The 19,859-nt window shown below is 44.4% G+C and overlaps 1 protein-coding gene across 1 annotated transcript; it reads left to right on the plus strand.

Moving 5' to 3' along the window:
* The first annotated feature begins 23 nt into the window (after positions 1–23).
* LOC139059063 (FAST kinase domain-containing protein 3, mitochondrial-like) lies at positions 24–19,380 on the plus strand. Its single transcript, XM_070536911.1, has 6 exons — positions 24–1,460; positions 7,732–7,966; positions 12,589–12,723; positions 13,624–13,749; positions 15,291–15,360; positions 19,110–19,380. The coding sequence occupies exons 1-6, from the start codon at positions 159–161 to the stop codon at positions 19,309–19,311; spliced, it is 2,070 nt and encodes a 689-aa protein (XP_070393012.1). The 5' UTR covers positions 24–158; the 3' UTR covers positions 19,312–19,380.
* Positions 19,381–19,859: the final 479 nt, after the last annotated feature.

The raw sequence follows: 19,859 nt of genomic DNA on the forward strand, positions 1-19,859 counted from the left end.
TTTAGCGAATGAACAGTTACGTGTCGGCAACGCGCACATGAAAAAAAAAAAGTAAGATGGCGGCTTGCAGTGCAAAGTAAATTTGAGCAGAACCGGCAAAACTAGCAGAACGCTTCACCATGACGTGAGCGGTATCGAAATTGTGCGCGGGCGCTTTAATGGGATGCGCGATGCCTTTAACGGCGACCACACGCTGTACGGTTCGCTTGCTAAACCGTGCCGTGTGGCGTCAGTTAGGGACACGGACTCTGGCATTTCGTAGCGGCGCCCGCACTGCCACAACTTACCGGTCCTATTTGCATTGCCTGAAACAGGAAAGCTTGCGGTTGCGACAGACACCTTTCCGACCGTCATTTTCGTTTCGCAGTTATTCGTCTAGAAGCGGCGCCGATAGTGTCACGAAGTCGACCATTATACTCCAGGATGGCGTTAGCATCGAAGAGCTGCCGGTTCTCATCAAGAAGGCCACCGCGGAGTCGCTCCTTGACAACGACCCAACGGCGCGCGAGAGCTTCAGTGAACATCCGAAAGCAACGAGGGAAGGCGCCTCGCCTAAGGTGTCGGCGATAATTAAAAAGTGCGCGTCGGTGAAAGACGTTTACCTTGCTCTGAGGAAAGCCGATCCCAAAGACCTGACGCCGGCCATCGGTGTTCAGGCGCTTGACAAGCTGTTGCAAGTTCGAGACGTTGGGCTGGAGGCACCATCAAAACGCCCAAAGTCTGGTGAGTCTGACGGTGTGTCGCTCGTCATTGGGGAACTGTGCAAGCTCATCACGACAGCCGGGAGCTCCGAGGTGATACTGGACGGGCTCAGGTGCGTCGTGAGGCATCGGTACAGCGAGGAAGACCGGAAGCGCTACGTGGACACCTTCGTCCAGGTCATCCTCAGCCGCATCTGCGACGGCACCATCAAGCTCCCCGACCTTCTAGAAGCCACGTTACTACTAGTCAGCTGCGGCAGCCAGTACCTGGGCACGGTGGATCACTTCTGGCAGAGCATCGTCACACAGGCGGTCGACATGGAGAAGGATGACGTTCTCAAGCTGTACAGCCTGCTGCCGTACTTCAAGAGTTCGCAGAGCGTCGTGCTTCGCGCCGTGGCGCGCAACACGACCAAGAACGTTCTGTCGCTGGGCGCAGACGACGTGGCCTACATCTTGAGCGTGCTCACGCGGCTCAAGCTGGTGCCCCAGAGCCTGCTGCTGAGCCTGACCAAGTGGCTGAACCTGAACCTGCACGTCGTTCCCGAAAGGGAGTTGGCCAGCATGGTGCGCTGCTTGCAGGCCCTGCGCTACCTGGACTCGAACTCGTCGAAGGCGGTCGAGCGGTACGTCCGCATCAAGGGCTCCGGTAGCCGCGAGGAAACGATGGACGCGCTGGCCTCTTACTGCCGGGCCTTCCGCTGGAGGAGTGAACCCGTGTTCAACTCGGCGTCCGACTTTTTCGTGGCGAATCATAAGGTGCGCGTTAAAGTTTTTTTGCGTTCGTGCGCCTGGTGCGAAAAGTGGTAGAAAGTGTGCCTGACAGGAGCGTGAATTTGTGCAACATAGCCGGCTGGGCTCAGCCTGGTTAACCTACTCTCTGCCTTTCCGCTATCACTTTTTTATCTCTAGTTTAGTAATCTAGTCTCTTTCATCTTCATCTTAGCTTGCGTTGTCATTGAACCTCATTTTGCAACCAACTTTTATCCAAATACTACCACAGGTCACATGTAGATCTGTGAAACCTCTCATCCATGGACGGTGCTCATTTATCACACGTTCAGCATTTGCAAAGCAGTACATCAGCAAGAGCAGTTTCCCATTATGCCATTCCATGAATTCCTATTTCTGTCCTCTGGCCCTTTATAGCTGGCACAATTTGTGACAACCTTAAACTGTTATCTATCAGTGTTTCAAAATTTTGCAAATGCTTGATGCACTTCCTTGTTACATGACCACATGTGACATGACTTGCTTCTCAATAATCTTTTAAATATGTTTCTCGCTTTTGATGTGGTGCACCTTCCTGATATTTTCCTATGTAGTTAAATCAGAAAGTTGTATCCATCCATCCATCAGTGGCTGCTTACCAGGAAGCTGTGCCGCACGGGGCCTCGCCTCACTTTAATTTAGCAGTCTTGCAAATATGCACAGAATATTATAATGTATGGATGAATTAACCTATTAATGGTCATGGGAACTCTACAAGCGTTGAGCAGGCCACGTTCTCACTGTTTAGACAGTCTTGCTTATGTCAGACTACACAGGGGCTTCATTTACTCTTCTTGGCCATCTTCACGCTTGGTTTTCCGGATTCACTAAAAATCCACTATGAAGAATGTTGATGGGACAGAACATTAGAAGCATCGTTCGTGTCTAACCCATGCTTGCCAACTCTCCCAAATTTTTCATAACATTTACTAATTGTGGTTCTACAACATGATGAATGTTACATTTCTAAAGCGAGCAAAGGACACAACACAAAAGCAGTCCAGGCAATCTCGAGCTTGTGCCTCCCTGGAGACTGGCGATGTGGCTGCAGCACCAAGCATTCGTATTCACTGCTATCACCCCCCCATCCCCCCATCGGAAATATGAGCCAACCTGGCAACTCACGGTGAACGTAGTATCAGCGGGTCGTAATATGGCTTCAAGTGCTGTACATGGACAGTTTCATGACCATGACAGCATTGGTCCGTTGGTGGCGTGACAGGCTCAGCAATAGAGTTCACAGGCGATGTCTGTGCTACAATTGTTTGGAGACAAGCTTGGATGAGAAGCCAGCAATAACAGCTGGAGCCCAAAGCAACACAAGGGAGTCTGGAAAAAAGTGACAATGCGGGCGGTCATTGTCACGTGGAGATTTTTGCTGCCATTGGTCGAGGGTTGTAAAGGAACAGGTGAGCTAACAGCACTCCTTGGCGCGGTGGGCGGCTTCAGAGATGGGCATACTTTGGTATGAGTAGGCTCTGTACGGAAGAATGGCAAAAGTTTGTGGTCATTCTGGTGAAATGTTGTAGGCATATGCGATACTTGGCAAAATATGGTCCCAAAGAGTGGGATCATAGGCGATATATTAAGAGAGAATGTCGCCAATGGTGTGGTTAAATCTTTCTGTCAAACCATTAGTTTGAGGACGGTAGGTCGTAGCGGTGCGATAAACGATGCAACATTCAGAAAGGAGAGTGGTTACGACTTCGAAGGGCAACTCATGTCCTCTATTGCTCAAAAGTTTGTGAGGTGCTCCGTGACAGAGAGTAAAGCTTTTCAGGAGAAAGGATGCTATATCACGAGCTGTGGCAGCAGGCAGAGCAGCTGTTTCCACATGTCACGTCAAGTGGTCGATAACGACGACTATCCAGCAGCTTCTGGAAACCGTGCTCAGAAGGGGTCCATACAGGTCAACAATGCCAATGCGATCGAAGGGCCTGGCGAGACACAGGATTGGCTGGAGTAGACCAGAGACATGCTGAGCAGGAACCTTACCGCGTGGACACTGAGGGTACAATCGAATGTACTTGCACACAAAGGTGTACATGCCATGCCAATAAAAGTGTGGGCGAAGCCGGGTGTACGTCTTGAAGACACCTGCATGTGCACACTGTGGATCAGTGTGGAAGGCAGGACATATTTCACCACAAAGATGTTGAGGTATGACCAGCAACCACCTGCAAACATCAGAGACGTAATTCTTGGGATAGAGAAGGTCATCCCGAATTTCAAAGTGAGAAGTGTGACACTGCAAAGCTCGAGAAGGTGGAGGAAGAGTCTAAGGGTTTGAAAGAAAGAGGATAAGAGTGTTAATCTAGGCATCCTTACATTGCTCCAAAGCCATATTGCAGCACGCTGGGAATGAAAGTACTTCGTCAACAGGCAGGCAGCGCTTTCGGTTGACATGGGCGAACAGGAAAACACGTTGGCATTCCTGTGGTAGTGGCCGAACCTGTAGACAACATGCACATAAAAATCTTGCAACCACAAAGCCCACTGAGCTAATCGACCTTTGGGATCCTTAAACATGGACAGCCAACAAAGCGCATGGTGGTCTGTAATTATGTCTATGGGGCAGCCATAGAGGTAAGGTCAAAATTTACCAAGTTCCCAGATTATGGCCAAGCATTCCTTCTCCGGGATACAGAAACTCCTCCTATACCTAGCGATGAGGTCAGAAGGGCCTTGCAAGACATGAAACAAGGAACAGCGGCAGGAGAATATCGAATAATAGTCGATATAGTCAAAGATGGAGGAGACATAATGCTTGAAAAACTGGCGGCTCTTTATACGAAATGTCTGTCGACTGCGAGGGTCCCAGAAAAGCGGAAGAATGCAAATTAATCCGCAAAACCACACATAAAGGGAGACGTTAAAATCCACAAAAAGGGAGACGTTAAAGAATTGAAAAATTATAGACCCATTAGCTTACTCCCAGTATTATATAATATATTTACCAAAATAATCTCCAAAAGAATAAAGGCAACACTGGACTTTAGTCAACCAAGGGAACAGGCTGGCTTCAGGAAGGGATACTCTACAATGGATTACATCCATGCCATTAATCAGGTTATCGAGAAATCCGCAGAGTATAATAAGCCTCTCTATATGGCTTTCATAGATTACGAAAAGGAATTTGATTCAGTAGAGATACCAATGGTCATAGCGGCATTACGTAATCAAGGAGTGCAGAATGCTTATGTAAATACCTTACAAAATATCTACAGAGGTTCTACAGCTACCTTAATTCTACACGAAAAAAGCAGGAAGGTACCTATAAAAAAAGGGGTCATGTAGGGAGACACAGTCTCTGCAATGCTATTCTCTACATGCTTGGAAGAAGTATTCAAGCTATTAAACTGGGAAGGCTTAGGAGTAAGGTTCGGCGGTGAATATCTCGGCAACCTTCGATTTGCCGATGACACTGTTCTATTCAGCAACAATGCAGATGAGTTGCAACAAGTGAGTGAGGACCTTAACAGAGAGAGTGTAAGAGGAGGGTTGAAGATTAATATGCAGAACATAAAGATAATGATGAATAGCTGGGCAAAGGAACAAGAGTTCAGGATCGCCAGTCAGCCTCTAGAGTCTCTGAAGGAGTATGTTTACCTATATATATAGGTCAATTGATCACAGGGAACCCTGATCACGAGAAGAAAACTCATAGACTATTGGACTATTAGGATTACAGAATGGGTACCAAGAGAAGGGAAACGCTGTCGAGGACGGCAGAAGACTAGGTGGAGCGATGAAATTAGAAAATGCCGGGTGCTAGTTGGAATCTGTTGACGCAGGACAGAGGTAATTGGAGATTGCAGGGAGAGGCCTTTGTCCTGCAGTGGACATAAACTGATGATGATGACGATTTCTCCTTGGTTTATTTGGTGATGGTGCAGCTTGTGCATGCAACAATGTACTCGTCGAATCCAGATTTGCGCAGTGCAAGTACCGAGTCCAACATTGCTGGTATCAGTGTGTACTTCGGTTGGAGCTGTATGGTCAAAGTGACGCAGCACCAGTGGAGACGTTAGCAGATGACACAACTCGTGGAAGGCATCATCACAAGTGGGCGACCAGGCGGAATTGTGGAAGTCGCTCCATAGAAGCTGATTCAAGGGAGCGGTGATAGACACGGAATTCCGAATGAAGCGGCAAAAGTAGGAACAGAGGCCATGGAAGAGCTGCGAAGTTCTTTTACGGAGAAAGGTTTGGGGAAATCAGCAACTGCACGGAGCTTGGCAATGTCAGGAAGTATACCACCTTTTGATAGCACATGGCCAAGGATGGTGAGCTGACTTGCACCAAAGTGGCATTTCTTCAGGTTGAGCTGAAGGCTGGCATCATTTAGGCACTGTAACACTTCCTCTAGCCTACAGAGGTGGGTGGGAAAATCTGGCAAAAAAATAACTACATCGTCTAAGTAGCAGAGGCACGTTTTACACTTTAGACTACGCAAAAGGTTGTCCGTCATTCATTCAAATGTTGCGGAGGCATTGCAAAGCCCAAAAGGCATGACACGAAATTCATATAGGCCATGTGGTGTCACAAAGGCCGTTTTAGGTTGGTCTTATGGTGGCATGGGGATTTGCCAATAGCCGCTGCACAATCCGATAGAAGAACTCTGCACCTTGGAGGCAATCAAGGGCATCGTCAATTCTCGGTAGAGGGTAAACATCTTTACGAGTTATTTTGTTATGACGACAGTAATCGACACAGAATCGAATCGATTCTGTATTGAGTCTGTGTTGATGTGATTCTGTGTCAATGTAACAAGAACAACTGGAGATGCCCACAGGCTATCCAAAGGCTGAATGACGTCGTGTTTGAGCATGTCAGCGACTCGGTCGTCAATAACACAGCGCTCTGTCGCGGATACACGATATGGTCTTTGTCGCAGTGGCGCGCTGGTTCCCGTGTTGATGCAGCTGCACTGCCAAGCATTCTTCTTCACTACACATCAAGTTTCTCAAAAAGTAAGCTGTGGTGTGTGGTGCAGTACAAAAAAAAAAAAGAGCATGCAGAAAAGAAATTGTGATGGGGGTACCAGCGTCACTGTCTTCATGCCAGCCCAAGATGTCACATGCCAGAGGGCACTTGCTTCAAACAAGTTGATTCAGACAGATCTCTGAAGCAGGCCCGATTAGCAACAAAAAAGCTGCTGAAAAAAAGTTCCCATGATCTAAAAGATAATGTGTTTCTTGTCAGTCTGTGCTGTTCCAAGTTTGCTGCTGCTTGTGTGCTATGTCTACAGGTAAATTATTGTCACAATAAAGTGCCTAGAAAGCGTGCGGACAGCATATGAAGTGAGGATTGAGACAAGGAAGACTTCACATAAACACCTATGCGCCTATGTATCCCATAAAAAATATGTTGTCAAAGTAAATGCATAAAAAAAGAAATATGTGCTATGTTGAGGCTCGCAAACTCTAGCGTAAACTAGTCGCATTGCGAGGAACGCTTCAAGTACGTTGAAGGACGAATGGACGGCTTCATAACTTAATTCACATAAAACAGCTTTTTGAGAGGAGGATGAAGTAGCTCCCAATTACGCAACAATATTGTGCAGCATTGGTGACGTAGTGGATGCCAACTTTTATTTCCATCTTGCAGCGTGCTGTTGAGAGGTGTTTTGGGACCCCTTCGACCAAGCAAGCTAATTAATTCTGCAGAGCAACTTAAATGATTCACTCCTGTAGCAAGCTTGGTTGAGTACAAGTAAGACATGAAAAACAGTGAAGCATTGTAAAGCTTTAGCTTCAGTCCAGCATTACTTGCAGCCACAGACATCAATGTGCACTGTGGTATGGACCAACAGCACAGTACAACATGGTCAAATCAAGGGCTAGTTCTGCACGTTTACCAGAACCAGATACCAACAGGATAACCGTGCGCACCACATGACTTTGCTTTTGGCATTTTGATTGTGCACTATCAGTGGAGCTGTCGTATAGCTGCATTTGAACCTCACTATGTATAACCAAGTTTTATCTGACATAAAAGTACCCTTGTTATATGTGATATTTGTTATAAGCATCTGTTACATACTGAGATTGATGAGAAACATTATAGAATGGCTTTGTTATCAATATTTCTGATAATATATCTGTGTTTGCTATATTGAGAACAACAACAACTGGCTAAAGGATTCTCTACTACACCAATGTATTGTTTCCTGTGTTTCTTGGTTTCACACGTTCTTGCAGGGCTATATTCGTAGAATTCACTTTTGTAATTGTCTTTTCTCGCATGGGAAAAAAAGGACATGTCCCTGCCCACGGCTGTAAACATGGTCCGTGCTCTTGGCTACCTCAACATTGTCCCCAAGAATGCCATGGAGTTCTTTGGCTCTTTGGAATGGCTCCTTCGGGAAAGATTCAACCAAATTCCCTCGAACCAGCTGGTCGACATGCTGATCGCCTGCTTCTACTTGCAGAGGTATCCACTCAACTTCGTCAAGAAGGTGTTCAGCCCACACTTTCTCGACAAGATGAATGGTAAGTTTACTAGGTGCTGTGCACAGTCAAACCTGGTTGTAATGAACAGGCTTATGTTGTAAAACCTAGTTCAATATATAAACCAGCAGGCATTGAAGTTAAGGTAAGCATTGGGGTAATTAGCTGTGGTTAGAATTGAAATGTAAAAAATGATGAGGAGGAGGAGGAATAAACTTTATTTGTGCACAGCAGATTTGAGACCTAGGCCTCTACCTAAATGACGGCCTCGAGCCCTTGGGCCCTGGCGGCATCTTTGGCCTGCTGGATTGCCTTGCGTTGGTCTTCCGGTGCACAGCTGAGCAACGCGGTCTCCCACTGCTCTGTGGTTTTAATTATTTTATTCTGTATGGGTGTACGAGGACAAGCCCAAACCATGTGTTGTAGGTCCGCCCTTTCTTCACAGAATCTACATCTATCCGTGTAAAGGTCCAGGTAGTAGCGGTGGTAGGCCACCGGGTTCGGATATGTATCTGTTTGTAAGAGGCGCCATGCTGTCCCTTGCCGTCTATTTAACGAGGAGTGCGCCGGGGGGAAATGGGCCCTTCCCAATTTATAGTGTTTGGTGATCTCGTTAAAGCTGGTCATCCAGTCTCCCGTCGTTCCCAGTATTTGTTGCGTGTCACCTGCTCGGCCTGTCAGTTCTCGAGCCAGGTTGTGCGCTATTTCGTTCCCGGGAAGGGAGGAGTGTGCGGGTGCCCATATAATGTGAATGTCGCTATCTTCACGAAAGTTGTTTAAAATTCTGAGTGCTTCCGGCGAGATTCTTCCTTTTGCATAGTTCTTGACGGCTGTCTTGCAGTCACTTACTACGATGTTAGCTTCCGTGGAGGCTATTGCCAGTGCTAAGGCAGCTTCCTCCGCCACCTCTGCCTTCCATGTTTTCACCGTCCCACTAACTCTGGAGTCACCCTCTAGACTCGTAGCAACTATCGACATACTCTGTCCATTTGCGTACTCCGCCGCGTCCACATAGACCACGTCCCTGGCATTACGGAATCTTTTGTGGAGAGCTCTCGCTCGTGCATTTCTTCGATCTTGGTGAAACTCCGGGTGCATGTTTCTGGGGAATGGGGCTATTGATAGATGTTCCCTCATTTTCCTTGGGATGTCTCTCCGCACTCCGTGCTGTGCTTCGTAGGTTATTCCGATGTCATCTAAGATGTGTCTCCCCGTCAAACTTTGTGTAAGCCTTTCATACTGCGCTGCTCTCTGGGCCTCAATAAGTTCATCTAATGTATTGTGCACGCCGAGCGCCAAGAATTTCTCGTTTGACGTATTTGCCGGAAGTCCCAAGGCATGTGATGCACTGCTAATAGTGTTACAGCGACAGCTATCACTCTGTCCACTAACTTGAGTATTTGTGAGCACTATATCTATCCCTGAATCTTTTGTGGAGAGCTCTCGCTCGTGCATTTCTTCGATCTTGGTGAAACTCCGGGTGCATGTTTCTGGGGAATGGGGCTATTGATAGATGTTCCCTTATTTTCCTTGGGATGTCTCTCCGCACTCCGTGCTGTGCTTCGTAGGTTATTCCGATGTCATCTAAGATGTGTCTCCCCGTCAAACTCTGTGTAAGCCTTTCATACTGCGCTGCTCTCTGGGCCTCAATAAGTTCATCTAATGTATTGTGCACGCCGAGCGCCAAGAATTTCTCGTTTGACGTATTTGCCGGAAGTCCCAAGGCATGTGATGCACTGCTAATAGTGCTACAGCGACAGCTATCACTCTGTCCACTAACTTGAGTATTTGTGAGCACTATATCTATCCCTGGGAGTGTTAGCCAGTGCCACTTAGAGCCATGGTGGACAGATGTGGAACACACATTTCTGCGAATGCTGTGAAGGTTGTAAGTTCAGTCCCCACTGGCAACAAGTTATTTTTGGCCCATTTTCATTTGCCCCTTTTCTTCATTATTTTCTACATTTCAATTTCAACCACACCTAATTACCTTAATGTTTTCCTTGGCTTCATTGCCTGCTGGCTTTATATGGTCATGATTAACAAAAATTGAGCCCCTCTGTTTCACTCCTCCTTGTTCGTTCAATATGTAATTTTATATACCCAAATTCACCTATAGCGAACTGAAACAAACTTTTGTGATGGGTTTGTTATATGTACGGATTTATCACCTCTAGTGGAGAAAAAGAAGGAAGGAAACCATTTGGTTGAAAGCTTACTAGGCAGTAATTTTTGTCTGTGCTCCGAAATGTTTTTCAGCATTGTTAAGAATGATGTTCTCAATGCATTAGATAGTATAGACCTGCTCCAGTCCATTCGGAAGAGAAAGTATGACAAAAAAAAAAGCATAAAAATAACCCCCCTTGAAACTCTGCATCCGCAGCATGCAAGTGGCTGTATTGCACGGGTAGCGGATGTCCCAAAATACATTACATGAGTATCGGTCAGCAAGTTTTGCGTGTTCAATATGGGGAATAATTTACTTTACCTGCGATCATTATATTTGAATTTGAGTGTAGTGTGTTCAGGTAAGAAGCAGGCGAGAAATTAGGAAGTGTTGTTGCGGCACACCAGTCCTGTAAATCGCCTGTAAATCCGGCCTCTAGTTTATCAGTCTCTTTCGTGTTGAGGCCCATATGCACACGTCCATAGTTATCTACTAGCAGCCCCATGTCACTTTTATTCACCGTTGCTGTGTTGATGATTTCTTTGTAAATTACCTCCTCAAATGATTTCTCTTAACTGTACAATCATCAAGTGAGCATTTAACACTTTGAGACATACTAAATGGTTTTCATTGTTCTCTTAGTGAGTGGAAAAAAATGACAATTTATACTTGGAATTAGAGGAGGTTCACCCTCCTCGCACCCCTGTTAAGATACATGCGACACATACAAACACTGCCATTGGCAAGCACTGAATCAACTCGAATTAAATTAGACCCATTTAAAGGGAAGTAAAGTTGCAGTGACTGTTGGGCCACGTTTTTGTTATTTAGGCATCAGAATTTTTTTGGAAAATTGACTGTCGGTGAGATAAAATGGAAGCACCACTGTAGTGCTATAATGAAAACGGATATTGCAAGTTTGTAAACTGCAACTGAATTTATGTATTAGTAAGACCTTGATGAGGGCTTGTTGGTTCGTATTAGAACTGAGGTTGAATAGCGCGAATAAAACAGAGACACGAAGAAACAAATACCGCAGACAAGCACCGACTGCCTACTAGAAATTCTCCAGCCATTTTATACCTTTTCCAGCATAGGCATGCGTAAACCAGTCGCATATACATCAGCAAAACCATAATCTTTCATCCAAAAAAGGTACATTTTTTTCTGACAAAGCAAGAGAGGGAGCGGTTACACATTTACCTCCTTGCTTTCGAATGTGAAATGCCCCTGTTATTTCTCTTTCCCACTTACATTTTCCTTTCCCTGTGAATTTTGCCTTTTCAAATATGGGCATGCATGGGCACTCGCTGCAATGTCCTTCCTGTTAAATGACTTCCGTGGTCATTCTTCACATTACTACTGTGCTGCCAAGCTCTGTCATTGAAACACTGTTCTGGTTGTCCTACACAGTTCAACAGTATCTGACATTGCATGTGCAGTCAGTGAAACGGTATTTATAATTGTTGGTGCACAGGCGCCTTTCGAGCATTTTCATACGATTGCATATCGAGGAAAGCTTGCACGGGGCACTAAAAAGTAAATGAACATTATGTCTATTGGAAACTTTCTTTAGATTGTGTGACAATGGTGTGCACGTGCGTCACCACGTGCACTGGTCTCTTGTCTATATTCTTTTCTTTGCGTGCTGGTTCCAAAATTTTTCTTTTTTGGCAAGGTGGCTTTGCATACCGAAATGATCACAGAACGAGGAAACCCTGGGTTCTGTAATCGTGCTATCTGATTTGTCTGCATAGCGACTGCATGCATTGAGGCAGCACTAAGTGAGTCATATGAGCACGAGTGTGAGCGAAGTTTTGAAAAGACAAAATTCATACTGAAAGGAAAAAGCAAGACGGAAAGAGAAATAACAGAGGCATTTCACATTTGAAAGCAAGGAGATAAATGTGTAAGCGCTCCCTCTGTTGCTTTGTCTGAAAAAAAAAATAGCTTTTTTGCATAAAATATTAGGATGTTGTGATTTTGCTGATGTATATGTGACTGGTGAATGCATGCCTGTGCTGGAAAAGATACAAAATGGCTGGAGAATTTCAAATAAACTTTCAGTTGGTAGTCAGTGCTTTGTTTCTTCGTGTCCTTTGTTTTATTCATGCCGTTCAACCTCAGTTCTGAATTTATGTATTATACACCACCTTGAAGTACATAAATAGTTTGCAAATAGGAGCTTTGCAAAACCCATGTAAACCAAATAATTATTTCATGTAGACTGTGAATTAATGCTATGATATGTTTGCTATACTTCAAGTTAAACTGTCTGGGAAAGTCATTTTGGTGCACAGTTTTTTCTAACCCCTTCTCTCTTGCATTTATGCATAATTGGTAGTTCCAGTTGGTCATTTGTCAGTGCTTGCTCATGGGTGAAAATTCCCACTGTGCGCCTGACACTCGCATGTCAGTCAATCAACTAGTCAACTTATGTGGTATATACACCAGTGTTCCGAACATGCTTTAATTCTTTAATTTTTGAATTCTCTAGCAAGCCTAGAGCGAAATGAGCTGCGTAAGACACACCAGAAACTGAAGTTCCTAGGCTCGGCGCTCTCATTGGAATGCAAGCAGTATCACGGCCCTTATTTACCGAGGGACTACTCATCAAAAAGTGTGAAGAGAGGTAAGTGATTTGCATTCACTCTTATAAAGGCAACTCGCCACCCTTTTCGACTCAGCCCACAAGCGTTGTGTGGCACTTCGTACCTTACATTAAACTAAAGAACATGATGCATGGTCTGCATTCAGTAGTAGTAGGTGCTATACCATTTATGGAAAAGTAAGGTGCTGTAACCAGAAAGTGCATAATTTATAGATTTATAGATTCTGGGCTCAAGTACAGTTGAACCTTGTTATAAAAAGCTCACGTCTGACACAGAAATACCTTCGTTACATCCAATCTTCTTTCTAAGCTTATAATTATTGCATTGGCGAGAAACATTGTAGAGTTACTCCGCTATACCCACTAACTTGTTACATCCATAATCGTTATGTCGAGGCTCGGCGCACCATAGTAGTCTCAACAAACCGAAACTACACCTTGGTTACGAGACACACCATAGTAGTTCGTAAGCTCTGCACTAAGCTTGACTGCCACCCGAGTTACTCTAGTGAGCCCATAAGTCTAAGTACTTAAGCTTTGTCACTTTCCTTCTCCCATTAGAATGTGGCTGCAGCAGCTGGGAATCAAACCAGTGGCCTTCTGCTGAGCAGCGTGACGATGTGGCTCTCTAGCCGCCGCAGCAAGTGAGGGAAGAAGAAGCAAATGGCTGTAATGGCTCAACAATTCTGATCCAGTTAATATCCAGACTGATTCTTTTTGCTCTTGTCATCGCTTTCAGCAGTCAGGGGGCCAATGGAATGGTATCGAACAGAAATAATTGTTCTGCCGGTCACACTCTGAGGAACAGCTCCGATATTCTTTATTCATCTTTTTTTGTGTCTATTATGAAAGGAAACGTATGAGCACACATTGACATGAGGGGTTGCTCGTGTTTGTGAATGTAGGCTTAACCACTTTCAGATGGAAGGCTACTCCGCCTGATGTGCTCGATGCAAGATGACATGGAAGTGATTTTGGGAGGCGAGGGCAACTTCAGCTTCTCTGTGGTGCAACCAAGGCTGCCTCTTTCCGACATGTACATTATTGGTAAGCGGTCTCTGAATTATTAAGACGCATGCAGGCTCAGTTGTTCATTTGAAAGGTTAAGAGCACAGATGCCTGTTTGCAGCTGTCAACTAAATGTCCCTGGTTATTCATGCATGAACTGCTCCAAATTGCTCTGTCATGCCAATCACACATGCGGTCATTTGACCTGGGAATTTAGCTGATCATTGTAGCAGGTGTCTGCGTTGCCCTGTTTTCACTGGCATGCATATTCTTGCTGGCACTAGGATATGGTAGTAGTTGTTATATATTATGCACTTCTCATTCAATTTTATCACATATTGCAGGCAGGTAATACACCTTGTTTTCTTCCTGTGAAGATTCTAATCGCACAGGTTAATGTGCCGTTCATTAATGTCTTTTGTTACTCCTTAAAATGTGTTAGAAATGGCATTACACATTATCATCATGTACTAATGGAAAAAAACTTGGGATAACTGAATGCCAGTTGTCCCAAGAGTGCAATTACTTCTTTTTAACACCAATCACCTGTGCACGAGTATTGTAAGTTTAGTTGCTCGCGATAATTTATTTTGTGTTTGTAGGGATTTATTGTAATTAGGATATGGTCCATATAAAGTAATTTAATATGCCAGTAAAGCTTTATAAAAATGTCTGTAAGCAAATTTAAATTTTCTTTCACAAAAAAAAAAGACTCTGCTTAACTTTGTTTTATGCGCAAGCAAAGCAAAGACTTTGAAATCGGCCAGATTATGTGCGCCGCCTCAAGAGAAACGAGCACCGGAGGAGGAAGGTGCCTAGAGGTGGAGGAGGAAATTGTGCATCGGGGAAATTATGGAGTAGCGCACCGAGCGCATGGCAGAGAAACATCACCTAGAGGAAAGTCTAGGCAGCATTGAGCGAAGCGGGGAAGGTGAAAGGAGGTGAAGCGTCACAGAAGAGGAGGGTAGGCGGAGGCACGCTGGGTTGACTTCCTCTGGCAGTTGCTACGTCTTCTGGGTGTGCTATGGATGTACCGGGTTCGTCTCGTGACTGAGAGGCCGAGTGGCAAGAGAGGACAGAGCAGTGACGCAAACGGCAGCCGGCTGAGCGTGAGTCGACCGACACCAAAGTTGCCGTCAAGTACCGGGCACGAGCTGAACAAGTCCGGCAAAAGGCGTGGGCTTGATGTGCCCAGGAGACTCCAGAAGAGCAAGGAGGAGGAGGGGAAAATGAATGCTGTGAATAGTACATTACGAAATTGCTTGAAATAATAAAGACTACATTTCCTTACAGTGCCTTAGCATCTTTCCTAATAGCACTTTACACTTCATAAAAATAGAATAAAGGACGTAAAACATACAAAATAAAAAAGTAAGGCTTGAAAAATCGCGACACTTACACACAAGCAAAGCATTTTTAAAGCATTCTGTGCGCAATACACAAAAAGGAAATGGCACCCATGCGCTTAAACCCGCGTTCACAAAGTGAAACATCACTTTTTGTTTGTTTATTGTGTCTCGTGACTTTTCAGCACCAAATTTGTTAAGCCAGTAATACGAATGTTTGTTTTCTGTTTTAAGACTACGTTGTGCAACTGAACAAGCAAGGCAAGCCGATTCCCGCGGATGCCGTGAGTGGTGTAGATAAACGGTAAGCAGGAACTTGTGTCACTTCTGTATTCTGTGTAAGTTGCATATGCAGACATATCGCTTTCTACCTGCCCATCATGCCAGGACACTTTTGCAACTGCAAACGGTAAAACTACAGTTCCAAAAAGGGGGGGGGGGGGGGGTGTTCCAATTAGTTACTAGCTCTTTCTATACTGAAGATGAGACCTACTCAACATGGCAGGCCGGAACAATGCCCTTAGCGACAAACATAGTGTTATTGCTTTGGAATATGGCTTCCTAAGGGGCACAGGTGATAATAGCTTGCCACTTTGCTTCTACGGTAAATCCTTGCTATAGTGAACTTCCCGTTCGATAACAGCAAAAAAGATTTTGTTGACAGAACTGGACAGCCATAGTACACTGTAATCAGTGCTCTGCTCAGCTTATTAGTCGATGACATATCTAACCACCAACGATGACCGCTTATTGCTGCAGTTGTTAAAAAAACCAGACCTTTCTTGATCTTTGTCAGCCCAGTGTACATTTTTATTCACACGACTTTTAAAAACTTGAGCATTTCCTGCTTTCATGAAATATGCCTCATGTGCAGCATACTTCTGCCATTAATATAAAATGCACCATGTTGTCATTTAATGTGAAAGTAAACCGTATTGTAGCTTACAATAAAATAGTGAAGAGACAGCATTAATGTTGAAATGGGTGTACAAGAGTTTTTTTGTGCTCTGTTTCACGAACAATGCACAAACTAGCCCAGCTAGAATTCTACTCATGTGTGTATATTACGCATTGCTTTTTAAAGCTCATTTCGGGGTAGACCTAACAGTTTGGACAATTTGGAGCTCTGATCTATTGCTTTAGCTTGACATGCATTTGTGCCCATTTATTAAAAATAACTTTACTTAAGGTTCATGTATCACTTCAAATAAGGATTAGAGGGACATGCAGATGCTTTGAGCTTATTCGTCATCTGAAAAAGGCAGCTTAGAGTTTTGTTCCTTGCTCTGAAACATTCTTTGTAGTCTGTATTCCACAGCAGTAAAATTTTGACCTTTGTACAAAAACAACAAATTTTTGATGCAGCAATAAAACCCTGTGGGTAAATTTGATACAATTTTTGCTGGGCTTCTATGAGAATAGCTAAACATGTCAACATGTATTTATCCCTTTGTGCACATTTCTTGTATCCACTGATGCCTTGTGTCATCAACAGTGGGTAAGCCAGAGACGTCTCGTTCTGGAGCCAGAGTGAATGTTTCGACAAAGGAACTTGTCTTCGTCAGGACAGTGGCTTATGGTGTTTTCCACTAATCAACTTGGAGCAGACTTTTTTTTTTTTTTCTACAAGCTCGTGAATCTGGTTTGTGCTTTCCACTGATCATTTTGGATCAACTCCCTCCGCGTCGGATCGCTCTCACTTTCATCACCGCCGAGGCACGGATCAGGGTAGAAATGGCTTACCCCACCTCCGTCTTAATGGGAAGTTTGCACACAATGTTGTGCCGCTGTGGCACAGCGGTACAGAGTGAAGTCAGGCACCATTTCCGAAACCGGTTTGTGTGATGTGTGCACAGCAGTACAAGTTCATTTTGATAACATGGGTCATGGGGACTGACGTGAAGGTAAACAAATGCCTGACAAAAGCGTCAAAACTTCTCCCTCCAGGTGACACTCAAGTTTCAGTAAGATCAATCGCAGAGCATTTTTTGCCTCAGCTGGCAGACACACATTTTTGCTCTAAAAATGTTGGCTTCGGTGATATTTATCTGGCCGCTGTTGATCACATTAAAGGGACCCTGAACCACCCCTTGGGCTTGATGAAATAACATGGTCCACAGGTAGCATACGCTGCTGTGAACATCTCAGTCAAGTTCTGCTGTCAAACGCAGTGCGTGAAGCTCGCAGACAGATCGCGAAGTCACCTTTCTCTCAAACGCTCTCTTTTCAACAGAAAGCCTGTTCCTCGCTCTCTTTTGGACACTTTATTTTGTAATAAAATAAGGTTCCCATGCGTAGCTGCGGTCGGCTACGTAGCATAGAAATACTGCGGCCGCTGTGGGGTGCTGCCATGAGTCCACTGACTAAGCGCACTGCAGCTCGCCGAGGATAACCATGTTTGGCTTACATTTAGCACACCATGGGCACCAAAATTGGAAGTTGTGGTGTCTACGTTAACATCCACAGTGAAATCTGAATTGCGCGCTACGGTGACATATAGAAGGTGGAGCGTTGTAGGCACGCCCCACTCCGCTGTAGCCTTCGCAGTGCAAGGCATTGAAGAAGTAACGGGAGCACAGCGGAGGCCATATTTGATTGTCAATTACTCTGCTTCTGCTGGCTATTTTTTGGCTATTTTTCCTGAAAATGCCTTTCTCCACTTCAATAAACAGTGGTTCTTCGCCCCTTTAAGTTTCCAGTAAAGCCTGTTAGGCAAGTTGATGCTTAGATGCCAGGCGATAGGCGGCGCAAGAGCACGGATCTCTGCATGTGTTTTTGTTCGTGTCTGTGTACTTCGTGCCGACTATACCATGGCATTTAAGTTTCCAGTTTTATCATCCCGTACGGATTCTGCATGTTTCCCTTGAATTTATTGGCTTGAAGTGTATCATTCACTTTAATACTTCAGGTGCCCATTGAGGTTAACAGAGAGTTAATATGCTGCCATGCTTTTTGAATGCATCGGAACTGTGCAACAAACTGTGTTAGATGCCCAACTCGTGTGCTTGGAGAGTTCCTTCTTTTCAATCTGCCCGTATTTCATATCCCTCCCCCAACACCAAGTAGCCGGACCAACCGGACCCCCTTTAACCTTTTTCTGTACTGAGCGCCACATACTGCAGTACCGAAATACAGAGCACCTTGTCTTCCCTTAGTGTTACTTTTGCCATCATTGTCTATGGCGTAGCATTACACTTTCAGACATTTACTATAGCTAGCCGGAGGTTGCTAAGCTGTAGTACTTCAATCTTTTGCTGCTATATTCTTGATCCTCTGCAAACAGCAGAGGACAATGTGCAGGATTAATTGGGGGGAAATAAAAAAAAAAAGAAGAATGTATGTGGGACACTCGCAGTATTTTTCAGAGTCTTATTTTCTACGTAGCTAAGACGGAAAAGGCTGTTGTTATTAAAATGGATTGACACAAGCATGAAAGCGTGCCAGTGGTATTTGGACCTCCTGAACTGCTTGTAAGCGCTACCTAACTTTTGGTGCCATTGTAATACCTCGGGTGCTTGAAGACAAACTGCAACGAAATCCTGGACTGCATGAAAACTCTATTTTCAGATAGCGTAGATATAGAGCAACCTCCTTGCAAAATGTCACGTTTTAAATACGAATGAGTGTGCCACTAAAAGCTCGGTAAAATAATTTTTTGATACCAAAACGAAAAAAAGAAAGACGAAAAGTAAACATCATTACAGGCTGCAGAAAGTGACGCATGATCTAGAACACACGACTCCAAGGCATGACCTCCGAGCTTAGAGATGCCCACGTCTGCTCACAGCACACTGAAAATTTTCAGAGGCAATGTGCTGTTATTTACGTCATGCCTGCTAACCACCAGGCACATACATTGTCCGTTTAGGTGCTATCTAAAGACAGATAATAAAAGAATAGATGTTACCAACCCTGTAGCTTTGCTAACATTGCTTGACTAGTGTTTTCTGCACCTCTATAATCATTTTAGGCAAAGTGAAATTTTGTTGCAGTTGCCCTTTGATCCTGAGGCACAAATTTCATACTAATGAATGTGTGCTTTCTGCCAACCAGGTTAGCTGTGATTATCGCCCTCCCCGAGCACTACAGCATGGACAGCCTGCACGCAATGGGACACCATGCGACACGAATGCGGCTTCTCCAAGCACTAGGGTACAGTGTCATTGAGCTGAACTATGACACTCTTCTCAAGACGAGACCGGCATCTAAAGAACGACTAAATTACTTAAGTACAAAGATTTTACCCCTATCCTGACCTCCGCATAAAAAGAAGTCGTGGAGCACATTCACTCCTGTAAATATAGAATAAATTATTTAAATTTTATTTTTGTGCCCACTTTCTGTCATTTCTTTGCAGCATGCACAACCATATACACTTGAACTTTGATGTTATGAACACGGATATAATGAAATACAAATTTAAAATGTTTCTCGGCGATATCTGTATGTAAAGAATATCGGGTAATAATTTTAAGGTATTACAAAAGAGCTGGATTGTTTGAAGAGGCAAACATTGTTAGCCCTCGTAATTTAAACACACACATTCAACAAGTTAACTAAAATGAACTAATGAACTTCTTAGTAACTTACTTTACGGTACATATTGCACCGAGTTTGCAAGACCTATCCCTTCAAGTTTCCAGGATGACACCAGTTTTGCAATATTTCTCAATGTGTGGGACAAAATACATGTGCATTCTAGTTACTTTTGTGCTTCAAAGCATAAAAGAGTGCTTTGTTAAAATGTAAGTGAAACAACAGGGCACTCTTATGGCAAGTTTGATGTAGCATTCCGAACTGATG

The sequence above is a fragment of the Dermacentor albipictus genome, chromosome 4 (genome assembly GCF_038994185.2).
Source record: "Dermacentor albipictus isolate Rhodes 1998 colony chromosome 4, USDA_Dalb.pri_finalv2, whole genome shotgun sequence".
NCBI classification, from domain to species: Eukaryota; Metazoa; Arthropoda; class Arachnida; order Ixodida; family Ixodidae; genus Dermacentor; species Dermacentor albipictus.

Excerpts from the sequence above, each read along its gene's own strand:
- LOC139059063 (XM_070536911.1), top strand. The coding sequence starts at position 159 with ATGGGATGCGCGATGCCTTTAACGGCGACCACACGCTGTACGGTTCGC. Across the intron at positions 1,461-7,731 it reads TTTTCGTGGCGAATCATAAG|GACATGTCCCTGCCCACGGC; the intron begins GTGCGCGTTAAA and ends TGGGAAAAAAAG. Across the intron at positions 12,724-13,623 it reads ATCAAAAAGTGTGAAGAGAG|ATGGAAGGCTACTCCGCCTG; the intron begins GTAAGTGATTTG and ends AACCACTTTCAG.